Source organism: Neomonachus schauinslandi, chromosome 1 (assembly GCF_002201575.2).
Source record: "Neomonachus schauinslandi chromosome 1, ASM220157v2, whole genome shotgun sequence".
NCBI classification, from domain to species: domain Eukaryota; kingdom Metazoa; phylum Chordata; class Mammalia; order Carnivora; family Phocidae; genus Neomonachus; species Neomonachus schauinslandi.
The window spans coordinates 214,584,051-214,607,875 of record NC_058403.1 but is presented as its reverse complement, the minus strand read 5'-3'; the positions used below and the strand labels follow the sequence as shown (position 1 = coordinate 214,607,875).

The 23,825-nt window shown below is 57.0% G+C and overlaps 1 protein-coding gene across 1 annotated transcript; it reads right to left on the bottom strand.

The window, feature by feature from the left end:
* Positions 1 to 6: 6 nt before the first annotated feature.
* Positions 7 to 17,286, bottom strand: MIER2 (MIER family member 2). Its single transcript, XM_044918808.1, has 13 exons — positions 17,113 to 17,286; positions 15,619 to 15,761; positions 10,365 to 10,490; positions 9,822 to 9,945; positions 9,168 to 9,259; positions 8,703 to 8,772; positions 5,811 to 5,962; positions 4,829 to 4,910; positions 4,641 to 4,735; positions 2,445 to 2,569; positions 2,234 to 2,361; positions 995 to 1,424; positions 7 to 550 (listed from the first exon to the last, which is right to left on the bottom strand). Exons 2-13 carry the CDS (start codon positions 15,751 to 15,753, stop codon positions 529 to 531), a joined length of 1,581 nt encoding a protein of 526 aa, XP_044774743.1. The 5' UTR covers positions 15,754 to 15,761; positions 17,113 to 17,286; the 3' UTR covers positions 7 to 528.
* Between the last annotated feature and the right edge of the window lie 6,539 nt (positions 17,287 to 23,825).

Below are 23,825 nucleotides of genomic sequence, written 5' to 3'. Positions count from 1 at the left end.
AGTGGAGAGCAGGGTGGAGGTCAAGGGCAGGCGGGGCCGACGTCGAGGTATATGGCTCTGTGCCCCACGGGGTTTGGCACCGAGTAGCAGCTGCCCACGACCCCCGGGCTGGGGCAGACTGTGGCCCTGCCGGGTGCAGGGAGATGGAGCCAAGCGGAGTGCTGAGGGTGCCCCGGGCAGAGGCTGCTGGTGGGGGCAGCATCCTGCCCCATCTCCCCACCTTCCTCGCCTCTGCTGGCTAGACGGGGCCGGGCCCTCCGCCTCTGGCCGCCCGATGGGTCCTGCGCTGGGGGCAGCAGCCTGGACAGCACGGACCGTGGTGCCGGGCACCGAGGGCACCATCCTGTGTGTGAGGGCGGCAGGGCAGCGGCCCGGCCACCACTCACCCTGTCCTTGCCGTGTTCTGAAGCAGAGGAGGCGTTACCCGAGGCCCACGAGGAGGGGAGGGGTCGGGAAGACTGGCAGAGGCAGGCCCCGCGGTGGCCCCACGTCCAGTCCGGGCCACGCACGCCCACCCGTGGCCAGGGATCAACAGGTCATCACGTTACAGCTGCAGGGGGAGAGACCAAGAAAAGGTCAGTCCAGTCCCACAGACGGCACGGCCTGGGTGCCGTGGGCTGAAACCGTGGCTCCCGACCTCGCCTCCCCCAGCGGACCGTGTTTTCACTTGTGCTGGTGGACAGGCTCCCCAAGGCAGCACTGTCCGTGGCGCCTGGGGAGGGCTGGTGGCTGGGGCAGGGGCAGGAGGAGCCTGACACCAGCCCCGTTTGTACCTTTTTGGATTTTGAACCATATGAATGTATTACCTAGTCAAAAAAATAAATAAGCCGAATTAAAAGTAGAGAATAAAAGTAAAGAAACCACCAGAGCCTGCTCCATGTGGCCAAGCCATCCTCGGGCCCTCGGGGCACAGCCCTCCCCTCTCCACAGCGCAGCCTGAGGCTGGGGGGCGGGGACCCGGGGCAGGGGGACCCGGGGCAAGGGCCGCACTCACTGTGACAGGGGCTCCGAGTGCAGCCCGGGGGCTGGGCACGCTGGGTGGGCAGCCAGGAAGGGATTCACATCCCCAATGCCGATGAGTCCAAACTCGGTGACCGACAAGGCCACTTGTGCCGGAGCCACGGCCTCCTCAGGCTCTCCGTTCACGTCCACACGGCTGGAGATGAGAGGCAGCTCCTCCGGGAGGGCCCCGGGCAGGGTCAAGTCCACAGCTAGTCTCGGGCTGCTGCCGGGCTCTGGAGGGGCTGTGGCCGGGGGGTAGAAGGCTGGCTCGGCCAGGGCAGGGGGCCGCCTGGGCAGGGGCACGGCTGGGGGCGTGTCCAGCTGCTGGAACGGACAAGGCCCCGGCTCGGAGGACGGGAGGCTGTCGGAGCTCTCCCCAGGCTCACTGAGACTGCCGGCCGCGCTGTCTACACTCAGCGGCTCTGCGGGGGAGAACACAGCTGAGGCTGGGCCCCCGGGGCACCCACACCAGCTCTCCTGGGACCCACAGCCATCCCAGCGAGAGCACACCCCATTAAAATCACACTCATGCTTTCAGACTGCAACCTACGCTGGGCTCCTGCCCAACCTCTGCGGGTCCAGCAAAGCCGGTGGACCCCTCTCCACGGAGGTATTTTCACAGAGACATAAAATACAGACACAAAAGAAACCAGTCACAGGGAAACTGTGCACCTGGGCTGACGGCCCTGAACTGGGAGGTCGTAACTCCTGTTTTTTGAAACCAAGACCAAAACACATCAGGTTCAAAGAAATTCAAATAAAACAGAATAAGAGAAGCTTGAAGGCAAAGTGCGGATAAATGTGGAATCTATGTGATCAGCAATTCCAGAAGTAGAAAGATGCCGTCCCCCTTTTAGGCAAACCACGGAACCAACCAGATTCTGGAACAATCTAAACCCCAGAGTACAACAGACTCAGAGCCAAGGTCCTCATCCTCACCTCTGTGGTCACGGTCAGAAACTCCAGTCCCGAGCTGGGCCCTGTCTGCTCCTGTGCGGCCCTGAGCCTGGACGCCAGGGAGCCTTGGGCACCCAGGAGACCTCCCACGTGCCATCCAGGGCCACAGGACACGTGTGTACCCTTCCACGCAATAAGCCAGCAAGTCCCTGTGGCCACTCATGCATGCGACACCCCCACGGACCGCTCTCTGGGGTAGAGCCCCGGGGGCCCAGGCCCAGGCACCAGTGAGCACAGGGCTCTCCCAAGGGCAGGGACCACCCCACATTCTCACCTGTGTGCATCCGCGCCAAGGGGTCCTGCCCAGAGCCCAGGCTGTCAGCAGCAGGGGGCAGGGGCGGCGACGAGCGGGGGCGACCAGTGCCGTCGGGGTCGCTGACGTCCAGGTCCTGGTCTGCATCCCTGTGGAGAGTGTGCCGTGAAGGGGAGACGCCTGCCCGGGACGCCCACCCTCCCCCCAGGGCCCGGCAGCCCGCTGCACGCACGTGGCTCCCGGCGGGCCATATTTCCTCCGGCCCAGCCTCGTCTGCTGGGAGAAGCAGTCGTAGCGCTCAGACTTCTTCCACAGGTAGTAGTACTCCACACACTCGCCCACGGACCGGGTGCGCACCTGCGGGACAGCAGATGTGTCACCTCGGCCCCCAGACGAGCAGAGACGGGTCCTGGCACCGCCACTCTTGGACAAAGCAAGACTCCGCCTGCAGCCCCCGTCACCCGCTTCCGACCCGCCCCCGAGGCACATCCCCTCACCTAAAGTAGGACAGCACCCCATCTCAAGGAGCCCACCACCTACTGGTGTGGACCTGGCACCCTGTTCCTCACTTCGGGACCACGTGTCCAGTGTCTACCTTCCTCGCCCCAGACCACAAGCTCCTGAAGACAGCGGCATCCACCATGCCCCTCGCAGGCCCAGAAAGCGGGGGAGAGATGACCCTGGTGTAGACCCAGAGACAGAGCCCCTGGCCCAGAGAGGACAATGTGTGAGCCCACGTTTCCCACTGAGTGCAGAGTGTTACTGACACTCCACGGGAGAGCTGCCCACGAGGGCCGTCAAGACACCGTTAAGGGACATGCTGTGGGTCTGTGAAATTAACTCAAGATTGTACTTACAACGTGACACGGAAAACCAAATAAACCCTTACACGTGAAGTACCCTGGGAAGAAAAGGTGCCACACACATGTGTCCAGCACACAGCTGGACTCCACTTGCAAAACCTCTTAGGGCATAAGATAAATCACGGAGACCAAACGAACACCACAGGGAATATAGTCAGTGACTCCGTAACAACATCGTACGAGAACAGAAGGTGACCACGCTTACCGTGCTGCACGCTAACTGATGCACGGGACCGTCCATCACGATTCTGTATGCTTGGTGCACTCCTAACACTAAGGTGACCCTGTGCATCAACTACACTACAATTATAAAAAAACTCTTAGAAACCTCTTCTAACAATCTGGGGCATCTCTCCACTTTGGAGGGTCACCCCACAGCAGGCCAAGGAGGACCTGGAGAGCAGCGGGGACAGGGGCACACGCATTGTCTGTTCTGCTCAATGAGACCTGTTGGCGCATCCATCCTGCCAGGGGTTAAGTCCTCCGTGGTCTCCCTGGGGCCAGCTCCAGCAGAAGCCTGAAATGCATGGAGAGGGAGGCCGCAGCCATCACCAGGGTGGGTGGGCACAAAGGAAACAAGGGCATTGTGCCAACAACACTGTGCTCACAGAAGTGGCCTGGGCTGCGGTGGAAACACAGTGTGCAGGAAACTGCAGGCCACAAGGCACGGATCCAACACCACGCTGGGCACGGTCAGCTAAGCACCATGTGTCCCTACACCAGCCCCGAGCAGGCACCTCATTCACCCCAAGCTCCTGGGAAAAGACACTGAGGCCCGCACGTGAGCCCGATTTCCGCCAGGCCCTTCCCTACTACCTACATTCCCATGAGCCGTGAGGAGCCAGGGCTACTGGCCCTAGAAAGACAGGACGACAGACTGGGATGAGGGGTGAGGCGGGGAGACGGACAGAGAAAAACTCAGGCTCTGACACAGAACCACAAAACACGCCCAGGCAGACGTCCCACGCTGCATGGCAGAGGGGCCAGGGCTCTGCCAAGAGGCCCCTCTAGGAGTCACGCACGAAGCCACGGGCAAACAGCATCACTGTGGGACGTGCAGACGCCAGCAATGACCCAGGCCGAGGGGAAGGCAGGGTAACCTGGCACTCAGCAACGCCTCCCATCATGAGGTTTGCTGCAGGTGGCAGAAGGACCCACGTCCTTTGAGGAAATCAGAGGAGATCTAGGGCTGCGAGTAGGATCGAGGTTGGCATGGGCCCTGAGCACGGTGGCAAGGAGATGGCAGCAGTGCCAACGGCCCACGAATAGACAGGACTACTCAAGTTCACCCCTAAGCAGTGTCTCTCCCCAAACCACAGCCTTCGTTGGGGACTGGAAGGTGGCCCAGCAGACATCAGCAGAGACTAGCACAAGACCTCAAGGGGCGTATGGTGAGCCAGAGGTGGGCACTAGGGCTTCAGCCATGGCTGAAGGAGGAGGCCGGTCAGGGGAGGCCCAACCTCACTGTGGGGTGAAGGTGACGTGTGCCTGGCCTCCCGAGCCCCTCCCAGCCCCAGAGAGCCACTGCTGGAGCCTGGCAGGAGCAGGGCGGACAGCGTCCTCACCTTGTTGGCCTGGATCAGGTGGAAATTCTTCCCGTGCACTCGGAAGCCATGCTCAAAGTTCCTGCACTCCTCTTCGCTCCAAGCGCAAAACCCATCTGCAAGCAGGAGGGAGAGCACGGTGGCATCGTCAGCAGTGTCCAGGACATGACAAGAGCAGAGGGCAGGGAAGGCCGGGGCTACATGCTCACCTCGGATCACCTTCACATTGAACCGCAGTCTCCGCAGAGCCTCCTCTGCATTGAAATTGCATTTCACCAGCTCGTAAAGCGCCTGGGGAGAAGCCACACTGACTTCCCACCTGTTCACCTCACCCCACACGCCCCTCAGGGACAGGGACACTGGGGGTAGTCACACCACCCTCTGGGGGTGGGGACACCACAGGGGCGGGGATGGGGCGTTCACACCAATCTCAGGGGCAGGGACGTCGGAAGCATTCACACCACCCCCAGAGATGGGGACATTGGGGAGACATTCATACCACCATCAGGGACAGAGATGTCAGGAGCATTCACACCACCCTCAGGGGCGGGGGCACTGGGCAGGCATTCAAACCACCCCTGCGGGTGGGATGTTGGGGACAGCATCCACATCATTCTCAGCGGTGATGTTGGGGAGGCGTTCACACCACCCTCGGGGTGGGGGCATTGAGGGGAGCGTTCACACCACCCTCAGGGGTGGGGATGTTGGGGGGGTATTTGCACCACTCTCAGGGGTGGGGACATTGGGGAGAGCATTCACATCACTCTGTGGTGGGGATGTTGGGGGGGCGTTCACACCACCCTCAGGGGCGGGGACGTTGAGGGGAACATTCACATCACTCTCAGGGACGAGGATGTTGGAAGGGCATTCACATCACCCTCAGGGGCGGGGATGCTGGGGGGGCGTTCATACCACTCTCAGGGGCGGGGACCACTGGGCGTGCTCATACTGTCATAATGACTGTTCTTCATTTCAACTTGTCACCATCACATGACCACACTGGGCAGGAGCTTCACGGCACACCTCCCCCACCACCCTCCCGGGGAGGCCTTTCCATTCCCCATGCCCCTCCATGCCTGACCACCCCTCCCCTCCTGCCCCTGCGTGGTCCCCCGAGACACCTGAGCCGCTGACTTCCGACTCAGGGTGCTCCAGCACCATGGCCCTCTGCACCCCGTGTGGCAGCCCCACCTGCTCACTGTCTTTCACTGATTCTCCCTCCGGGAGCTGCGACCCAGCCATCTCGTGCCACCTCCGTTTCACTGCCCGGTACAGGAACTCCTCCACCTCCCTCTCAGGGAGGATGTTGGGGTCCCAGAGCAACTGGTCGTCATTCTCATAGACTGTGGAGAAGGAGTGCTGGGGTCACGTCATGGCACACCGTCCCGTCCCCACGCCTAGGGAGCTCCCACTCCTCTGAGAGCCCCGTCAGAGGCGCCTGCCAGGGCGCCTCTGGAGGACCCGCCTAGTTCTCTCGCGCGTAGCAAAGAATGACTACACACAGATCACCAAAGACGGTATTTCATGACCAGGTAGCGTTTACTCCAGAACGCAAGGTTGGTCTAATGTCTGAAAGCCCATCAACGTGAGAATGAAAGAGAAAAAAAACGACTGTCTCAGGAGACACAAAAAAGTATGTGACAGAATTCAAACTGTCAGCTGCTAACAAAGGGAACCTTGCTCGTCCAACAAAGACCATCTACAGCGGCCTACAGCCAACGACATACTAAATGGGACATGGAACACTTCCCCCAAGTTTGGGAACAAGACAAGACGTCCTCTTTCATCTCTTCTTTACCCTCCTGTACAACACGGAGACAAAAAGAAACAAAAGACACAAAGATTGCAAAAAGATGAAGTAAAGCTATCATTCCACGTCACACGATCACGTATGTAAAAAAAACAGGAGAGAACCTACAAAATACTAAAATCTGGAAATAAGCTCAGCGGAGTCACTGTGTACAAGATCAATTAAAATAACGAATCGCATTTCTACTAACAGAAATCGAGTACACGTGAAATTTTTCAAAAGACCTTTTACAGCAGCACAAACAGGGGCCATTGGGTATGCACAAAACTGCTATAAAAACACCGCTGGGTTTCAAGAGGGGAAACCACATGTGTGACCGGCAGGCGTGGACCGCGCTGCCATCCACGCTCTCCACAAAGTAACCTCAGCGTTCAGCACAGCTCTCAGCAAAATCAAGCAGCCGACGAGCTAGTTAGCAACTTCTATGGAGGTACGATCAGGCTCCTGACGTCGGAGGACGGGCACGGTCTCAGACGCGGCTCAAGGGACACCAGCGAGCAGAAGCCCAACACACGCACGCATGACAGACACTCCGCTTCTGACAGGCACCTCTGTGGTGCAGCAGGCCAGCACGGCGTGTCCCATCACAGGGCCAGAACACGGCACAGGTTGAAGGACTCCTGACCCACACCTCCAACCACACACTCAACCTTAAATTAAGTCGGATCGTTGCTTTCTACGTGACAGGGAAAATAAAGGAGAAGAGCTGCTGCGAAAACTTCTTTAATGGCACAAAAACACAGTACGGTCAGAGTAAACACCGACAACTCGGACGTCATCACAAGTGAAGACACTGCCAACTGGGAGAAAATGTGGTGGTGCCCAGAGCCGAAGACAGCCCTGCATCCAGAATGCCAGAAGGACTCCCACAAATCAGACAGAGAAAGGCGATTCCATCTAAAAATGCGGAAAAAGCCTTGAGCAGGTGCCTCCCAAGAGATCTGCAAACGGCCAGTAAACAAGATCGCTCTCCAGAGAATCGCATTAAAGCCACGACAAGACACCCCTCCCCACCCACAGACGCTGTCAAGCGTGCGTGAGGACGTACACCAACGGGGACTCCACAGGTCGCTGGAGGGAGCCCAGGCAACGCCCAGACATCTGTCCGGGAAGAGCGCGTATGTCCACAGAGACACGCACGCAGAGACATCCGGAGCCGCACACAGGAACCACCGCACTACCGACCAACGGTACAGCAGATGAGCAATGTGGTCCCTCCACACCAGGAAACGGCACACAACAGCATACAAGGTCCACGTGCCACACTATGGATTTAACTTCCCAGATGTGGCGTGGAGGGAGACGCCAGCTCCCACCCCCTCGGGACCAAGGATCAGCCATTCCCTGGAAGTGGAAAAGGCCCGAATGCCACACTCAGTGAAGGCTGGAGTTCCAGACTGAGGTCTGCACGCGCTCAGGACAGCCTGACGGTGTAGCTAAGAAGCATGCACCGGTGCCCTTCTCTGGAGGAGGGTCTCATGTGTCATCAGGTTCACAGACTCACCTGCACGGTCCCATGACCCAGCTGACCTGCATGGTCCTGTCTCCTCCTTTACCCAAATGCTTACGGCGGAGCAAGCATGTGCCACCAAGCCCACATCCCAGCTCCTAGCCCAAGGCCTCGATATCTCTGCTGCAAGTCCGTCTCCTCTGTCTGTCCCACCTCACTGCCAATCTCCGCGACTGAATCATCCTGGGAGAGACTCCTGAGCCAGGGGTGCCAGCCCCAGGCCCACAGGGCCTTTGGGGCCAGGAAAACAAGACTTGGGTCAATAGCCAGGTGACTCCACTTCCTATTTTCTTCACCTGTAAGTGAACACGGCAATGCCTGTCTCAAAGGACAACAGGCCTCGCTCCATGTTCCAGTGGGGCCATCAAGTCCAGGACAGGTAGTGCCCTAAGGAGAGCGCAGGACAGAGCGACACTCGTCTCTGGCGGTCATCTGGGACAAAGCTAGACACGGGAGGAGCCGGCTGGGGAAATGTGTGCACACCTGGAGAGGTGAGAACAGGGGCCTGGGCAGGACGGGGTGGACAGAGCCGAGGGCAGGGAAGTCGGGTGCCGGCTGCACAGGGCGGCAGGACCACACACCGCCGAGCGGAGGGGCAGTGAGCAGGGAGGGGACGTCGACTGGTCCATGTCCTCCTGCCCCCCAGATTCCCTCCAAGGGTTGGGGAACTGGCTCTGGGTAAGCACGCATCAAGTTCCTTCCTGGCTACACTGGGGTTCCCGCTGCTTCTCCCCGTCTCCCACGCTCACAAGGCCCCACTTACGTTTCTCACCGTGGCGGTCCAACTGCAGGCTGCTGAGGTCGGCTTGGAACTGAGGCCCAACCATGATCTCCTGCAAAGGCAAGGGCCCAAGGCAGTCAGGGCTGATGGGAGGCCCAGCCACGAGGTGCTGACATGGGCCCCAGGGCGGCCGCCTAGAGCCCCGGGCTCATCTGTGGTCTTGAGCACGAGAGGCAGAGAAGGGTGTGGGTGTGAGTGACGGTGTCTGCACCCACTTGTCCATCCATCTGGTACAGCCAATCCCGTGGCAACGGGGGTGAGGCCCGAGGACCCAGGAGTTCTGAGGTCCAGCCCAAAGGCCCCAGGACGGGACCTCAGGCCACATCACAGGGACAAGAGCACAGTCAAGCCCCTAGCCCAGCCCACTGCTCAGGAGCCACATGCTCAGCCCTGCCCTGAAGGGCCAGAGACCCACTTTCAGGGCGCCACTGGGTCAGGGCCACTCACCTTCTTACATTTGTTGGCAGGAAGAGGGTCCTCCTCTGTGTCGGAAGAGGTGGAAGAGCTAGGCTCTTTGTCTGCATCAGCCAGGAAGCAGGCTTTGGGGAGAGGGGAGCAGCTGAGTCGTGCCCATGGCTCCGGGGGGCCCACCCTGGCTAGCGGGCTCTGGGCGCCACTGCACCTCCCCCCGACTCTCCGTCCACCTGACCCCTACACTGTGCCTTTCCTGAGGAGTGTGGCCCACACCCTGGCCACATGACGGGTGTGCAACCAGCCCAGGACTGGGGACTCAGGAGGCCTCCCCCTGCTGCGGTCGCTACCCTGCCAAGCCCTGAGCCCAGCACCTCACCCTGCCAGCCTCACAGGATGCACAGGCAGGCAGAGCCGAGGGGAGGACGGTCTCAGGCCGCTGCCCCAGACCTGACAGACTGCAAGTTACAGGAACCTGTCCCTCCTCAGGTCAACCAAAACCACTCAGTCTCCGCTCACAGGTCATCAGGAAGGTGGGAAGCCCAGAGGAGCTCAGACTGAGGTCAGGGCACCCACGGGGTACGAAGTATCTGTGCGCAAGTGCCTGGCCCCCAGCAGCCCGGGGCCCCTCCATCTGCATCCCAGACCGCACTGGGCCAACCCGAGGGGAGGAGCAGGGGGGACACCTACGTCCACTCCGGTTAGGAAAAAGGTCAGAGGCCTCATGGGAGGTCACAGACGGGGTCAGGTCATCGGCTGACGACTGTGTCTCTTCCTCTTCTTCCCCTGAAAGCAAATCCTTCGCTATTTGTTCCTTTTAACAAGAAAGCAAAGAACATGTTTGTGGTTTGTTTCGACAACCTCAAGATAACATGTAGTAATAGCGAGTAACAGTGCTAACACGGTGACTGACGCCATGAGCCCACTCTGGATGCTCCTCCCCCTCTGCAGACAGAGAGGCCAGGCACAAGGGCAGTCCAGCAGGGGGCCCTCCCTGAGCCCAGCCCTGCAGCCTGGGAACGAGGGAGTCCCCGCGCTCTCCACTAAGCAGGCAGTTTCCACCTCCGGTGATGAAGGCCCCCTGCTGGCACCTGCCCTGTCAGGACCCGGAGGGCCCAGCCCAGGAGAACTGGGCTGCCTCTCTCCTCCCCGGCCTCCACTCCGCCCCTGCTCCAGCCCAGCCTGCGGCCGCTGGGTGTGGGGGACCTTCACACCCGTCCTCAGTCCACGCACCTTGTCCAGGGTCATGTCCGGGAGGTTGGCTGCGCTGTCACTGCCCTCGCTCTCCCGCTCCGAGATGGGGTCTGACGCCTCATAACCATAGAGGGCCAGCAGCTCATCGAGGGGCATGTCGCTACTCTGCAGGATTAGGGCTGTGTCAGGAGGGGCTGCTCGGGGTTCCGAGCCCCTCCGTCACACTCACAGCAGCTAACCCCAGCCAGACCCCAGTCCTGCATCCAAGGACTCCCTTAACCCCGCGGAGAGGCAGGGACAAGACACCTGTGCCCAGAGAGATCCGCTCTGTGCCCGAGGTCCCCAGCCTTGAAGAGTGGGGCCAGGAATGGCCTCTCCCTCCACAGGGTCCTGCCCAGGCTTAACCCCAGCAATGGAGGATGACTCGACATCTGTAAATCTACCACCACACCTGGTGACGTCGGAAAATCAGAGTAAATCAGAGTAAATCAGACGTCGGTAAAGGGAAAAACATGGCCATCCAAGAAACACCTGGTAAAATCCAACGTCCGCATCGGGTAGGGAGCAGTCCACCACGTGGATGCGACAGGACGCTGTCAGCCCTCGCCAGCAGCGCAACCCCACCCCAGCTGACCGAGAAGGGAGGCTCAAGCCCACCACAGGGAACGGACACAGTCAGAGACAACAGTCGGACGAGAAGCGGCCTGGGGAGGAAGACGCGCACGACCATCACCTTCCTCTCCAGTCCTGTCCCCGGGTCACCGCTTCTCACGCCTGCCTCTGTGCTCCTGACGCCGACACTGTCTGGCCACACCACGTCCTCACACCAGCAGCCCCCCCACGCATCCCCCCGAGGTCAGCTCCTGCCCCGCCCTCGCCCCTCCCCGTGGAACCCAAGCACCCCCTCCCACCCTCCAGGACCCCGCTAACGGGGATGTTCAGGATGCCTCTCACACTTTCTAACTGTGCGCCTGCTGGGCAATTAACACAGGGGCCCTACGACCCCCAGATGCCTGGGACCCTTTCGCAGCGACTTTCCTGAGAACACGACGGCATTATTTCCGCCCTCCGTGCCAGCACGCGTGCTGAGGGAGGGAGTCACGGGTGGGGCACAGCACCCTACAGTTGCAAGCCGTCAGCGGGCATCCCTCCCCGCCACCCACTCAGCTGTAAACGTGCAGCTTCCCTCGAGGATGCCCTGTGCAACGTTCCTGATTGTATTCTCGCTCTCACGGAGCAGATGTCGTTTTAATTTCCGTGTGAGGAAAGGGGAAGCACCGGGAGTGCCTGCCACCCCCAAAGTGCAGGTTTGTGCGGGAGCGCCTGAGTGTTGCGGCAGCGGTCCCCACCGCACAGCTCCGCTCGAGGGACAGACCCGCCGGCAGGTGATGACAGGCCTCCTGCCTGTCGCCGCGCAGACGTCTCATCAGACAAGAGCCCGGTCAGCCATCCCTCCAGACAAACAACGGACTGTGCTCGCTGCAACAGCAAACCTCAGGCTTTTTTTTTTTTTTTTTTAAAGATTTTATTTATTTATTTGAGAGAGAGACAGAGAGAGAGAGCATGAGAAGGGGGAGGGTCGGGAGGGTCAGAGGGAGAAGCAGACTCCCTGCCGAGCAGGGAGCCCGATGCGGGACTCGATCCAGGGACTCCAGGATCATGACCTGAGCCGAAGGCAGTCGTCCAACCAACTGAGCCACCCAGGCGCCCCAAACCTCAGGCTTTTGAGCAAGAAACTTTTCCGAAAATCTGGATCTGACAACGTGAGCCTGATAAATTTGCAGTATCGTTTGTTAAGGTGATACAAAAATGGCAGTGTTGCTACTTTTATCTTGGAAATTACGTTCTTTCTTAATCAGTTTTTTTAATTTAAATTCAGATTAGTTAACACACAGTGTAGTACTGGTTTCAGGGATAGAGTTCAGATTCATCAGTTGCAGGGAACACCCAGTGCTCGCTCCATCACGTGCCCTCCTTGAGGCCCGGCCCCCAGTCACGGCCCCCCCCAGCAACCCTGCTTCTTTCCCAGAGTTCGGCATCTCTAATGGTTTGCCTCCCTGTTCTCATCGTACTTTATTTTTCCTTCCCTTCCTCTATGTTCATCTGTTTTTTCTCTTAAATTCCACCTATGAGAGAGATCACATGGCATTTGTCTTTCTCTGATCTTAGTTCTTAAATATTATATCTGAAGAAAACCTAGGTGAGATATTTAATTAATACATGGCTGATTCCAGTTTTTGGTTAATTTTGAGACGTTTTAAATTCATTTTAAACTTTTTTAAGTTGTCTTTTCCTTTTCGAAGAGAAGACTTTTGTCTTTGGTTATAAGACCAAACTGGCACCAAGCGATAAATGGCACCAAACTAGGTAAATGCCCCGTGATTACTGCTTAAAAAAATTTAAAAATTCTCAATACTTTAAAGATGTTTGACGAAATCAGTATTGATATTTTCACGAACTGAAAATTCACATGCCAAAGCGCTAGCCCCCAACGTGACTGTATCTGGAGATGGACCTTTGCAGGAAGAATTACAGTTACATAGGATGTGAGGATGGGACTCTGATCCAGTGGGATTAGGTCCTTAAAGAGACCCCAGACAGCTTACTTGCTCTCAGGCACGTGAGGACACAGAGAGAAGGCAGCCGTGTGTAAGCCAAGAAGAGGGCCCTCAGCAGAAACAACCCTGCCTGACCCTGAATGCAGACTTAGGGCCTCCACAACTACATTGGTTAAGCCCCCCGTCTACGGAATTAACAAGCGAGGTTCTCAGACTTGGTAGTGTGAACTTACATTTGCAAGATGGGCAGGCTGGAGAACCAGTATGCTGCAAACACCTCACCATGCAGAAGGTAATAGGATCACACAGCAAGTTCACCACCAAGAGATTCCAACAGAATCACGTCCAGAAAGTTCACAGGATATGATTGTAGAAGCCACTCTGCACCCGTCACAAAGCTACCACTTACTGGGTTTGGGTGCAGCATCAAGGGATAGCCACAATTATCCGAGAAGCTGGTTAAGTACTCTCCCCTCTTCCAAGAACAGATCTGTATGAGACCAGATTTTACTTCAACCAAAAGAACAAATTAACAAGACAGCAGCTGGGTTCTCGTGTTCGCTCCTGCATTTACGAAAATATAAAGCTATTCCACTCTTCTCCCCAACCTGTTTTTGGGTTTTCTTTTTTTTTAAGATTTATTTATTCCGTTTTTTATTACTTTTTTAATTTAAATTCGATTAACATATAGTATATTATGAATTTCAGAGAGAGAGTTTAGTGATTCATCAGTTGCATACACGACACCCAGTGCTCATTCCATCATGTGCCCTCCTTAATGCCCATCACCCAGTTACCCCATCCCCCCATCCCTCCAGCAACCCTCATTTTGTTCCCTATGATTAAGAATCTCTTATGGTTTGTCTCCGTCTCTGATTTCATCTTGTTTTATTTTTTCCTCTCTTCCCCTACGCTCCTCTGTTTTGTTTCTTATATTCCACATGAGTGAGATCATACGATAATTATCTTTCTCTGCTTGACTTATTTCACTTAACATAATCTCCTCCAGTCCCATCCATGTGGATGTAAAAGTTGGGTATTCATCCTTTCTGATGGCTGAGTAATATTCCATCATATATATGGACCACATCTTCTTTATCCATTCGTCTGTTGAAGGGCATCTCGGCTCCTTCCACAGTTTGGCTACTGTGGCCATTGCTGCTATGAACACTGGGGTGCAGATGCCCCTTCTTTTCACTACGTCTGTATCTTTGGGGTAAATACCCAGGAGTTCAATTGCTGGGTCATGGGGTAGCTCTATTTTTAACGTCTTGAGGAACCTCCACACTGTTTTCCCAAGTGGCTGCACCAGCTTGCATTCCCACCAACAGTGTAGGAGGGTTCCCCTTTCTCCACATCCTCATCAACACTTTTGTTTCCTGTCTTGTTAGTTTTAGCCATTCTAACAGGTATAAATAAGGTGATATCTCATTGTGGTTTTGATTTGTATTTCCCGGGTGGCAACTGATGTGGAGCATTTTTTCATGTGTCTATTGGCCATTTGGATGTCTTCTTTAGAGAAGTGTCTGTTCATGTCTTCTGCCCATTTCTTGACTGGATTATTTGTTCTTAAGGTGTTGAGTTTGATGAGTTTCTTTACAGATTTTAGATACTAGCTCTTCATCTGATAAGACATTTGCAAATATCCTCTCCCATTCTGTAGGCTGTCTTTTGGTTTTGTCCACTGTTTCCTTTGCCGTGCAAAAGCTTTTTATCTTGATGAAGTCCCAAAAGTTCATTTATTCCAGAGAGAGATAGAGAGTGAGAACATAAGGGAGAGGGGGAGAGGGAGACACAGAATCCCAAGCAGACTCCCCGCTGAGTGCAGAACCCACACAGGGCTCGATCCCAATACCATGAGATCAGGACCTGAGCCAAAACCAAGAGTTGGACATTCAACCAACTATACCACCCAGGCACCCCCAACCTGTTTTTTAGAAGTTATTTTTTCATTTTTTTAAAGATTTATTTATTTGAGAGAGAGAAAAAGAGAGAGCAGGGGGAGGGGCAGAGGGAGAGGGAGGAGCAGACTCCCCACGGAGCAGGAAGCCCAATGCGGGGCTCAATCCCGGGACCCTGGGATCATGACCTGAGCTGAAGGCAAACGCTTCACCGACTGAGCCACCCAGGTGCCCCTATTATTTTTTTTCAATTTTACAAATTTTATAAATTGTTTCTACTAACAATGCATTTACCATATAACCTACACAAAGCTCTTTGAAATCCTCAATAATTTGGGGGGCGCCTGGGTGGCTTAGTCATTAAGCATCTGCCTTCGGCTCAGGTCATGATCCCAGGGTCCTGGGATCGAGCCCCGCATCGGGCTCCCTGCTCAGCGGGAAGTCTGCTTCTGCCTCTCCCACTCCCCCTGCTTGTGTTTCCTCTCTCACTGTGTCTCTGTCAAATAAATAAATAAAATCTTAAAAAAAAAAAAAAAAAGAAATCCTCAATAATTTTTTAAGAGCACAAAGGGGGTTCTGAGGCCAAAAAAGAGAGAACAGTGTGTTTAATGCCTATAGCCCTAAAGCCCCAGGGGCACGACCAGGTCTGGCCTGACCCCCCGCGACCTCAGCTCCTAGCACAGCACCTGGCGCTTCACAGACAGACACACAGGCAGTACTTGTCCCTGTGAAATCTGAGCAGCCTGCAGCCTGCTTCCGCCAAATGCAGAAACGTGACATTGCCCAGGGGGCCCCACCCACACGAGGGCAGAGGGGACCAGCTCAGCCAAGTACCTGGGCAATGAAGTCCTTCTCCAGCTCCCCCTCGGGCTTCTCTGGGTCTCCCACGGGCTGCTCGCACTGCTCCCGGATGCCGTAGTTCTGGGACAGGATCTCTACGAGGTTGAACTGATGGTCTGCAGAGCCCATGGACACCACTGTGGAGGAGACACCAGCCTGCATGAGCTGCTCACCCCACAGACCCAAGCATCATGCAAGGCGCAGGGCGGCGGGGGTAGGACCCGACAGTGGCCCTGCTGTCACCAGGACAAGCCCCACAGCCTGTGGCCACGTGCACATGTGTGCTCGTGCGTACACACGGGAACGGCTGTGTGTGCGTGTGCATGTGCGCACACTGGCAGTCAGCACGGTCCGTCACCACGGAGGACCGCGAAGGGAAGAGCACGCCAGCTAACTGTGCCGTACGCACACCCTGTGGGAACGTGGGGGATGTGCAGTCCTGGAGGCTCGCCCGGTCTCCCTCAGCACACACCCCTGCGGCGGCATGGGGAGGACCCCACAGACTAGGAAGAAACAAGCACCAGGGGAGCTGGGGCGGACAGAAAGGGCAGAGGGCCCCGAGAGGGCCGGTGCCCCGTGTGGCAGGCCCTCAGCTCCTGGAAGGGAGGGGATGCTGCGTGCACACACCCACACGTCACCGCAGGGACAGCACGGTGCGGGGACACACAGGAGGCCCAACAAATGCTAATCCTTCCTCCAGCCTCAGCGGAACAACAGCGCGACCACCCGCAACGGGCCAATGGGGGGCAGATGTGGCCAGGTTTTTGGTTTTCCCAAAAAAACCAGGATGCGTTTATCGCTCTCTCTCCATTCTGGTCTTCTTCAGTAAGTCAAATTTATTTATTTATTTATTTTTTTTAAAGATTTTTTATTTATTTATTTGAGAGAGAATGAGAGAGAGCACATGAGGGGGGGGAGGGTCAGAGGGAGAAGCAGACTCCCTGCCGAGCAGGGAGCCCGATGCGGGACTGGATCCAGGGACTCCAGGATCATGACCTGAGCCGAAGGCAGCCGCTTAACCGACTGAGCCACCCAGGCGCCCAGTAAGTCAAATTTAAAGAGAACAAAGACAAAAGGAAATGGCGAGGGCTCCATCCACCCAGGCCAGGGAGCAGTGCAGGCTGAGGCTGGCCTCCTCCCTCCACCTGGGTCCACACGCAGGAAGAGGGGGAGCTGCAAGGGGCCACCTTCGGGAGCAGGGGGTGCAGAGCACCTGGGAACAGTGCCCACCCAGCACCAAACCCAGTCTTCCTGCCTTGGCTGAGGTGCCACCCCAGGCCAGAGGCCGTCTGGTCCTCTCCTGGGCTGCCCTGCCCCCACTAGAAGACGAGGAGAGTGTCCTGGCTGCGAGGCCCACACCCCTGTCCTTGGACTCTGGGAGCCAGCACACTGTGTCCGGCTCTGCCTGGCTGAGCAAGACGCTGTCTCTTACAACCACAGAGGCCCTGGTAGCCCTGGGCAGTGGGAGGGGAAGGGCAAGGAGGGTACCTGCTGCGGTCTGCAAGCTGGGCTCCCCCGGGCACAGGCTGTGAGCGAGGCAGGAGGCCACACCAGGGCTCTGCCTTTCCAGTGAGGAGGCCTGCGGAGGAACAGAAGCAAGGTTGGCTCGGCTGGTCTGGAACCCACTGGCAGATGTCTCTGCAGGACGCCGAGGAGCAGGTACAGCTCAGAGCCCGACTCCCCAGGCAACCTCAGGAAGTGGCCTCAGCTGGGAGAGTCTCCCTTGGCTTCTATGACGAAAGTGACAGATTCCCAAAATCATACAAAAAGTCCAGGGACCCAGATAAGCCAAAACAATCCTGAAATAGAACAGTTCCTGATTTCAAAATTACTACAAAGCTACAGTAATCAGAACAGCGTGGCACTGACATAAAGCTAGACACATAAGCCAAGGGGACAGACTTGAGAATCCAGAAATAAACCCACAGTCGTACTGCCGACTGAATCTCAACAAAGGTGACAAACAGCTCAGTGGGGCATGAACACTCTCTCCAATAAATGGTGCTGGGACAACAGGAAGTCCACAAGCAAAAGAACGAAGACAAGTGCCTACTCACACCACACACAGATGAGCTCAAAACGGACCCAAGACCTTCAATATGAGACCTAAAACCTAGAACTCTTAGAAGAAAACACACGAATAAATCTTCTGTTACCCTGGACACACACATGGTTTCTTAGATAGGACACCAAAAGCATAAGCAACAAGAGAAAAAATACACAAATAAAAACGTTTCTGCCTGAAAGGACATCACCAAGGAAGTGAGAACACAACCCACAGAGGGAGACGAGGTCTGCAGATCACGAGAAGTGACCTGCATCTGGAATACACGAGGAACTCTTACGAGTTTACCTTTCATGAAAAGGTAACTCAATTTAAAAATGGGCAAAGGATCTCAACAAACATTTCTCCAAAGAGATACACAGGTGGCCAATGAGCACACGAGAAAATGCTCGTCGGAAGACACAAACCAAAGGAGGGAATGCAACGCCAAGCAGGAGGTCTGAGAGGCAGTCATCGGTCCTGCAGAAGGTAAGCAGGGTTAGGACAAGCCAGCAAGTCCACTGCTAGGCAGACACTGAAGGGGTCAGAGTCTGTCGTCCCAACATACGCCATTCGGCATTAGGGTTATTCTGAGGTGAAGCCAACTGAGCAGAAACAGACACAGGATGACCTCTGCGTTGCCCCGGCCTGCTCCACAGCAGACGTAAGTCCCATGTGGGTGCTTCCCCTCCTGCCCCCAAATCAGGCAGGGAGCAGCTTAGCACGGAGCTCGTGGGTACAAACACACCTTACTAACTAGCCAGGCCTTCCGCTAGCTCCCTGCGTAGCCACCTTCCCACGACCTGGTGCCCAGACAGACTCTAAGTCCTTCCGTGTCGTGACACTCAGTCCACGTGGGCCACTCTTCTGTTGACATGCCCACAGGAGCCCAAGCCCTGACCACCCCCTGGGTTACTCACTGTGACTTCTCCTGCGGGATGTGTGCTGCATGAGTTAATAAACTGCTTACTTCTCTCTCAATAATCTGTCTTTTGTCAGTCTAAATCACAGGGCCCCACCTGAAAACCGAGGAGGGGGAGGGAAAGAGATGCCCAAGGGAGAAGAAACACACATCTACACTAAAGCTCACACGTGAACGTTCGTGGTGGGACCTTCACGAGAGCCAACGGTGAGAAGAATACAAATGTCCATCAGCTGATGAAGACAAACCAAAGCAGAACACAGGAGCATCCCGCGGCCTCGAGCAGGAGCAAGGCGCCCACACGCACTGCCCCAGGGACGGACCCCGAGCCCACGACACTCAGGGAGGGAACCAGACACAGAAGGCCACACGGGGTGTGCGTCCACGTGGGTGACATGTTCCAGAACAGGCTCATCCGCGGACGGGAAGGGGGCTCGTGGGGGCCGGGGGAGAAGGTGGGGAGTGACCATTGATGGGGGCGGGGACGCTCAGGGAGGGACCCGGACACGGAAGGCCACGCGGGGTGTGAGTCCACGTGGGTGACACGCACAGAACAGGCTCATCCGCGGACGGGAAGGGGGCTCGTGGGGGCCGGGAGCTGGGGTGGGATGGAGAGTGACCGCTGATGGGGCAGTGTTTCCTTTTGGGGCGATGGAATGTTCTAAAGCTGACCACAGATGGTCGTACAGCTCTGAATGTACTGAAAACCACTGAACTGTGCACGTGAAAATGAACTGTATGAATAAACCTCAGCAAAGCCGTCTGCACACACGCAGAAAAGATCTGAATATATAATAAAATTAGGCTCAGGGTTTAAAAAAGTTTTCTAAGAATTTCCTCACTGGGTCCTCAAGAAAACCTCAAGAGGTTGTGTAATCCTTCACCTACTAAGAGAAACAAGGAACTAAGCTCAGAGAGATCAAGTCACTCACCCCAACTCACACAGCATGTAAGCAATGCAATCACAAACTCCCACTCAGGCTCTGTGACTCAAAGACCCTTTACAGACCCTTCACTGTACTTGGCAGCCCGTAAATGAAAGTTCAGCAAAGCCCCGAGAAAGGGCTGGGACACGAAGTGGGTGTGGGTGTGGGTGTGTGTGCGGGTCTGTGCGCGGTGCGGCCTCTGCCAACAGCATGGGCGGTTCTGAGCCCTGAGCAGGCCGTGTCCTAGGAAGCGCAGCCCCAGGGTGGCAGAGGCGGTCAGTGGGGGGGACCTGCCAGCAGTGGCTGGAAGCAGGCAGGGAGCAGAGCGCACAAGGACCTGCCACAGGCGGCCTCCCCTTCCAGGAACAGCCATTAGCCCACACGGTGCGCGGGGCCAGCACCCTAAGTGTCCTCTGACATCACCTGGGCCCTCTCTAGGACCCTGCAGACTGCTGATACACCAGCCTCCCTGGGCTCCCTTTCCCATCTCAGCCAGGGCAGGCTTTCTGTCTCTTGCTACCATAGCTCTAACAGGGGAAACGGAGCGAGGGCAGAGTCTGGATGGCCCATTTTCCAGGGAGAGTTAACTCTACTCCCATGTAGCACCCACCTGCAGCAGGGCCTCAGGTGTGGCGGTCTGAGGTCCCCGGCAGGGTCTGAGGAGGACTTGGCCCTTATCTGACATGGACACTCAGGCAAAGGAGCAAAGAGGAACAGCTGGGAGGGACAGAAAGGGCAGCAGCAGGGAAGCTCCATCCCCTAGGGCAGGGGGCGGGGGCCGGGGGTGAGGGGGTGCTGCTCACAGCACCCAGTCGCCTCAGATCCCCAAGTTCATTCCCAGATGACTCCAGGTTCCTCGAAACTCACCAAGTAACTCCCCTGCCCCAACATCTGACCGCTAGATGCAAGCCCACCCTCAACAGTGGGATTCCCAGGCGCTCTACTTCCTTTGTTCAGAACACTCTGGATGTTTCCATCAGAGTCAAAGCCGTCCATTTTGCAGAGGTGGAAAAAAACAGGATTGGGAGGGGGCTTAAAGGAATTAGGAGAAAAGGACCAGTAGAGATGTGGTCCCAGAGCAGTGGGGAACCCAGGTCTTGGCAAGGACAAGGCGAGCTCGTCAGTCCTGTCTCAGGTGGACCCTGATGGACCCTCGAATGCGGAGGCCAGTCACTAGGAGACTGGAATGCAGGGGCCCTTTTCCCCGGGCAGGTTCCTCCCACTGCCCTTCCCAGCATAGCCCACAGCGACGACGTGGCAGATTCCACACTCCAAACTGGCGGCACCCACGTGCTCTCCTCCCATTGTGATGCTGGCATGCCTCCCCCTTCCAGAAGTGGGGTTCTGGGGACCTGGATGGGTCTGGGACTCTGGGCAGGGGGCTCCATGTGACTTAAAATGCAGCTCGGTTTCCATCGGGTATCTTATGGGACAGTCAACAGCCACCACGCTGTGAGGAAGCCCAAGCCACACAAAGAGGCCTGGGGAGGTGTCCCAGCCAGCAGCACCCCGTGTGAGCAGGGAAGCTTCCTCCCCTGGGGTCAGCTCCAGCCCCAGCCACCAGCCAACGGCCACGGCATGAGGACCCTGAGTGAAACCCGCCCGGCTGAGCCCAGCGAACCCTCCATACCACAAAAGGTAATAAAGCAATCGTTTTCACACCGTGAATTTGAAAGTGATTCCTTACACAATGACAGCAGGAAGAGCCTCCACCTACACCCGGCTGCCCCCCTCCCCAACACTTATGCTGGGCCAGGTGAGGAGGCGGCCCTGGGTGCACTGCAGTCAATGGGGAAACAGGTTCTGCCCGTCTCCACCCACGCGAGTTACCTGTCTCACCAGGACACGGAGAACAAACAAGTGGGAGCAGAGAACAAACAAGTGGGAGCGGGCATACACAGTACTGAGGGGAGAAGGCGGAGTCCCTCCGAGGAAGAAATGGAAGGGAGCCAGAGAGCGGGAGTGGGGGCAGGGGGAGATCTGCGGGGACCACATCACTGAGCAGAGGGTCATGGGGAGGAGATGCACTTTACCCCGAGGACAAAGGAAAGCTCTGGAGGGTTTTTGTTTGTTTGTTTGTTTTAAAGATTTTATTTATTTATTTGAGACAGAGAGAATGAGAGAGACAGAGAGCACATGAGAGGGGGGAGGGTCAGAGGGAGAAGCAGACTCCCTGCCGAGCAGGGAGCCCGATGCGGGACTCGATCCCGGGACTCCAGGATCATGACCTGAGCCGAAGGCAGTCGCCCAACCAACTGAGCCACCCAGGCGCCCACTCTGGAGGGTTTTAAGTACAAGACAAAGACAGTGTACTTGGGTCTTTCACACACTCATCTGGTATCCTGAGGCAGGCAGGACGAAGCTCTCCCATCTTCCCTTGTGGCGCTGTCGGCAACTCCAGCAACGACAGAACTCAGGCAGCTAACGCAAATCAGGCACTTACTGGGAGCTTACAAACTGCCGTCTTTATGGGTTAGAGATCGCTCATTACCAGTAACTTCATAAGGGTCAGCTTTCCCGTGCAAGCCACTGGGCCAAGATCTCGGGAGACCTCTTGACTCCAGGGTCTTCCCATTTCAGAGATGGGAGAACAAAGCTGTGAACATTCAGTCACCTGCCCAAGGTCACAGAGAGTGGGAGGCTCCAGCTCTGCAACAGGTGCCCTGGGCAGAGGCTGGCTGTGGCTCATCACTTCCGACATCTCCACACTTCCTGGTCCTTTACTGACCAGTCTCTCAGGCCCTTTAGGACAGGCACTGTGGCGTCTGTGCTCACAGTCAGACCCTCGGGGCCTCACACAGAGCCAGGCACACGGGGAAGCTCACACACAGACCTTCTCCTGCGAAACCAACGCAAATTCACTCAACGGGGCAGCACCACGCACGGTCAACAGGTGGGACAGGGACACGCTGGGCAGCTGGCTGCTGTGAGGGTTCCAGGGGCTCTGCACCAGGCAAGGCAGAGTCAAAGCCAAACCCCGAAGCTCTGCCAGGCCAAGCATGCTGCCCACCCACCACCCGTGTCCCTAACCAGGAGCACACCAACACGCTACCACCACACTCCCACCTGGCTTCTGCCCCTGATCCCCTAGGCCAGTCACTGCCCCCATGCGGCTTCAGTTCCCCTAAACGCCCCCTAAGGAAGGAGAACTGTCTAAGAACCCTCTGGGTCCAGCCACCCAGCACAACTGGATGCTGAGGTCTGGCCTTGCACCCAGACACCCACACCCTCTTTGGCGCAAATGCAGGGCCTGCTGCTGCCCCTCAGAAGGTCACCTGTGGGAGAGAATGGCCATTCCCACCTTGCACAACACCTACCCCTGTGTGCTAAAACAGAACAGCCCACTCACCCCACAACCATGCCACATACCCCAAGCACGTGCTATGCCTGGCTGGGTGGGTACCTTCTCCTATCCGGGTCTCAGGGGCCCCACCCATTTCATGAGCATCACTTGCTGAGTCTGTGGACCTGTGTGGTGTGGGCCCTAACTTCTGCGTGCCCAGACTGAAAAGTCATGTACCAAGAGTCACATTTACTGAGCCCTGGCAGGTGCGCGGTCTCATTTAATCCTCGGCAGGGCCCTAAAAGGGGAGAGCAGTCCGCCCTGTCTTACCCAACATTTCAAAGTACAAAATAAAAATTTTAAAAAGCCCACCCCAAAATGAAAGTTTTCCGTCCCGGTTTGACGTGACGTGAAGCTATTTGTTGACTGTGTTTGCCCAGACGGTCCTAGGCGAGTCTGATCAGGCGTCACAGTTCCAAACCCCACATACCCTCAAATGAGAAAATCTCTGCATCCCAAAGCACACAGAGCCGCAAGGATTCGGGTAAGGGGTCTCAGGCCTGTTTCATGGACCAAGAAGGGAGGCTCTGAGAAGTAAGGCTGGTCGGCCCGCCCCGAGGAAGCCCCGATGCCCGAGGCCCCCATCGCACCCCCCGCCCCGTGCCGGGTGTGCTCAGGGCCGGCCCGCGGTCGGAGTTCGAGTCCCGCCCGGGGTCTGGACGGAACGACTGTGCGGTGCCCCGCACCCTGAGGGCTCGCGAGCGGGCTGCCGTGCGGGTCCCACCCGGGGTCCCGACGGGCGAGCGCGGCGCGCCACGACCGCGCGCCCAGAAAGCGCACTCCGCAAAGTTGGCGAGCGCGGGGAGGGCAGGGCTGCGCGCCGCCGGGCGCGAGGGTCCAGGACCGAGGACCGCGGGACCCGGGCTGGGGGTCGAGGGCCCGGGAAGCCGCGCCGGCTGCCGGGGCGCGCGCCCCCACCCCGCGCCCGCCCCCTCCCCGCAAGCCCGCCCCGCCCCTCCCCACCCC

Coding starts and splice junctions, on each gene's coding strand:
- MIER2 (XM_044918808.1), bottom strand. CDS start 15,753: ATGGGCTCTGCAGACCATCAGTTCAACCTCGTAGAGATCCTGTCCCAG. Junction 9,946..10,364: donor CGGACATGACCCTGGACAAG/GTGCGTGGACTG, acceptor TCTTGTTAAAAG/GAACAAATAGCGAAGGATTT. Junction 2,362..2,444: donor TATGGCCCGCCGGGAGCCAC/GTGCGTGCAGCG, acceptor CACTCTCCACAG/GGATGCAGACCAGGACCTGG.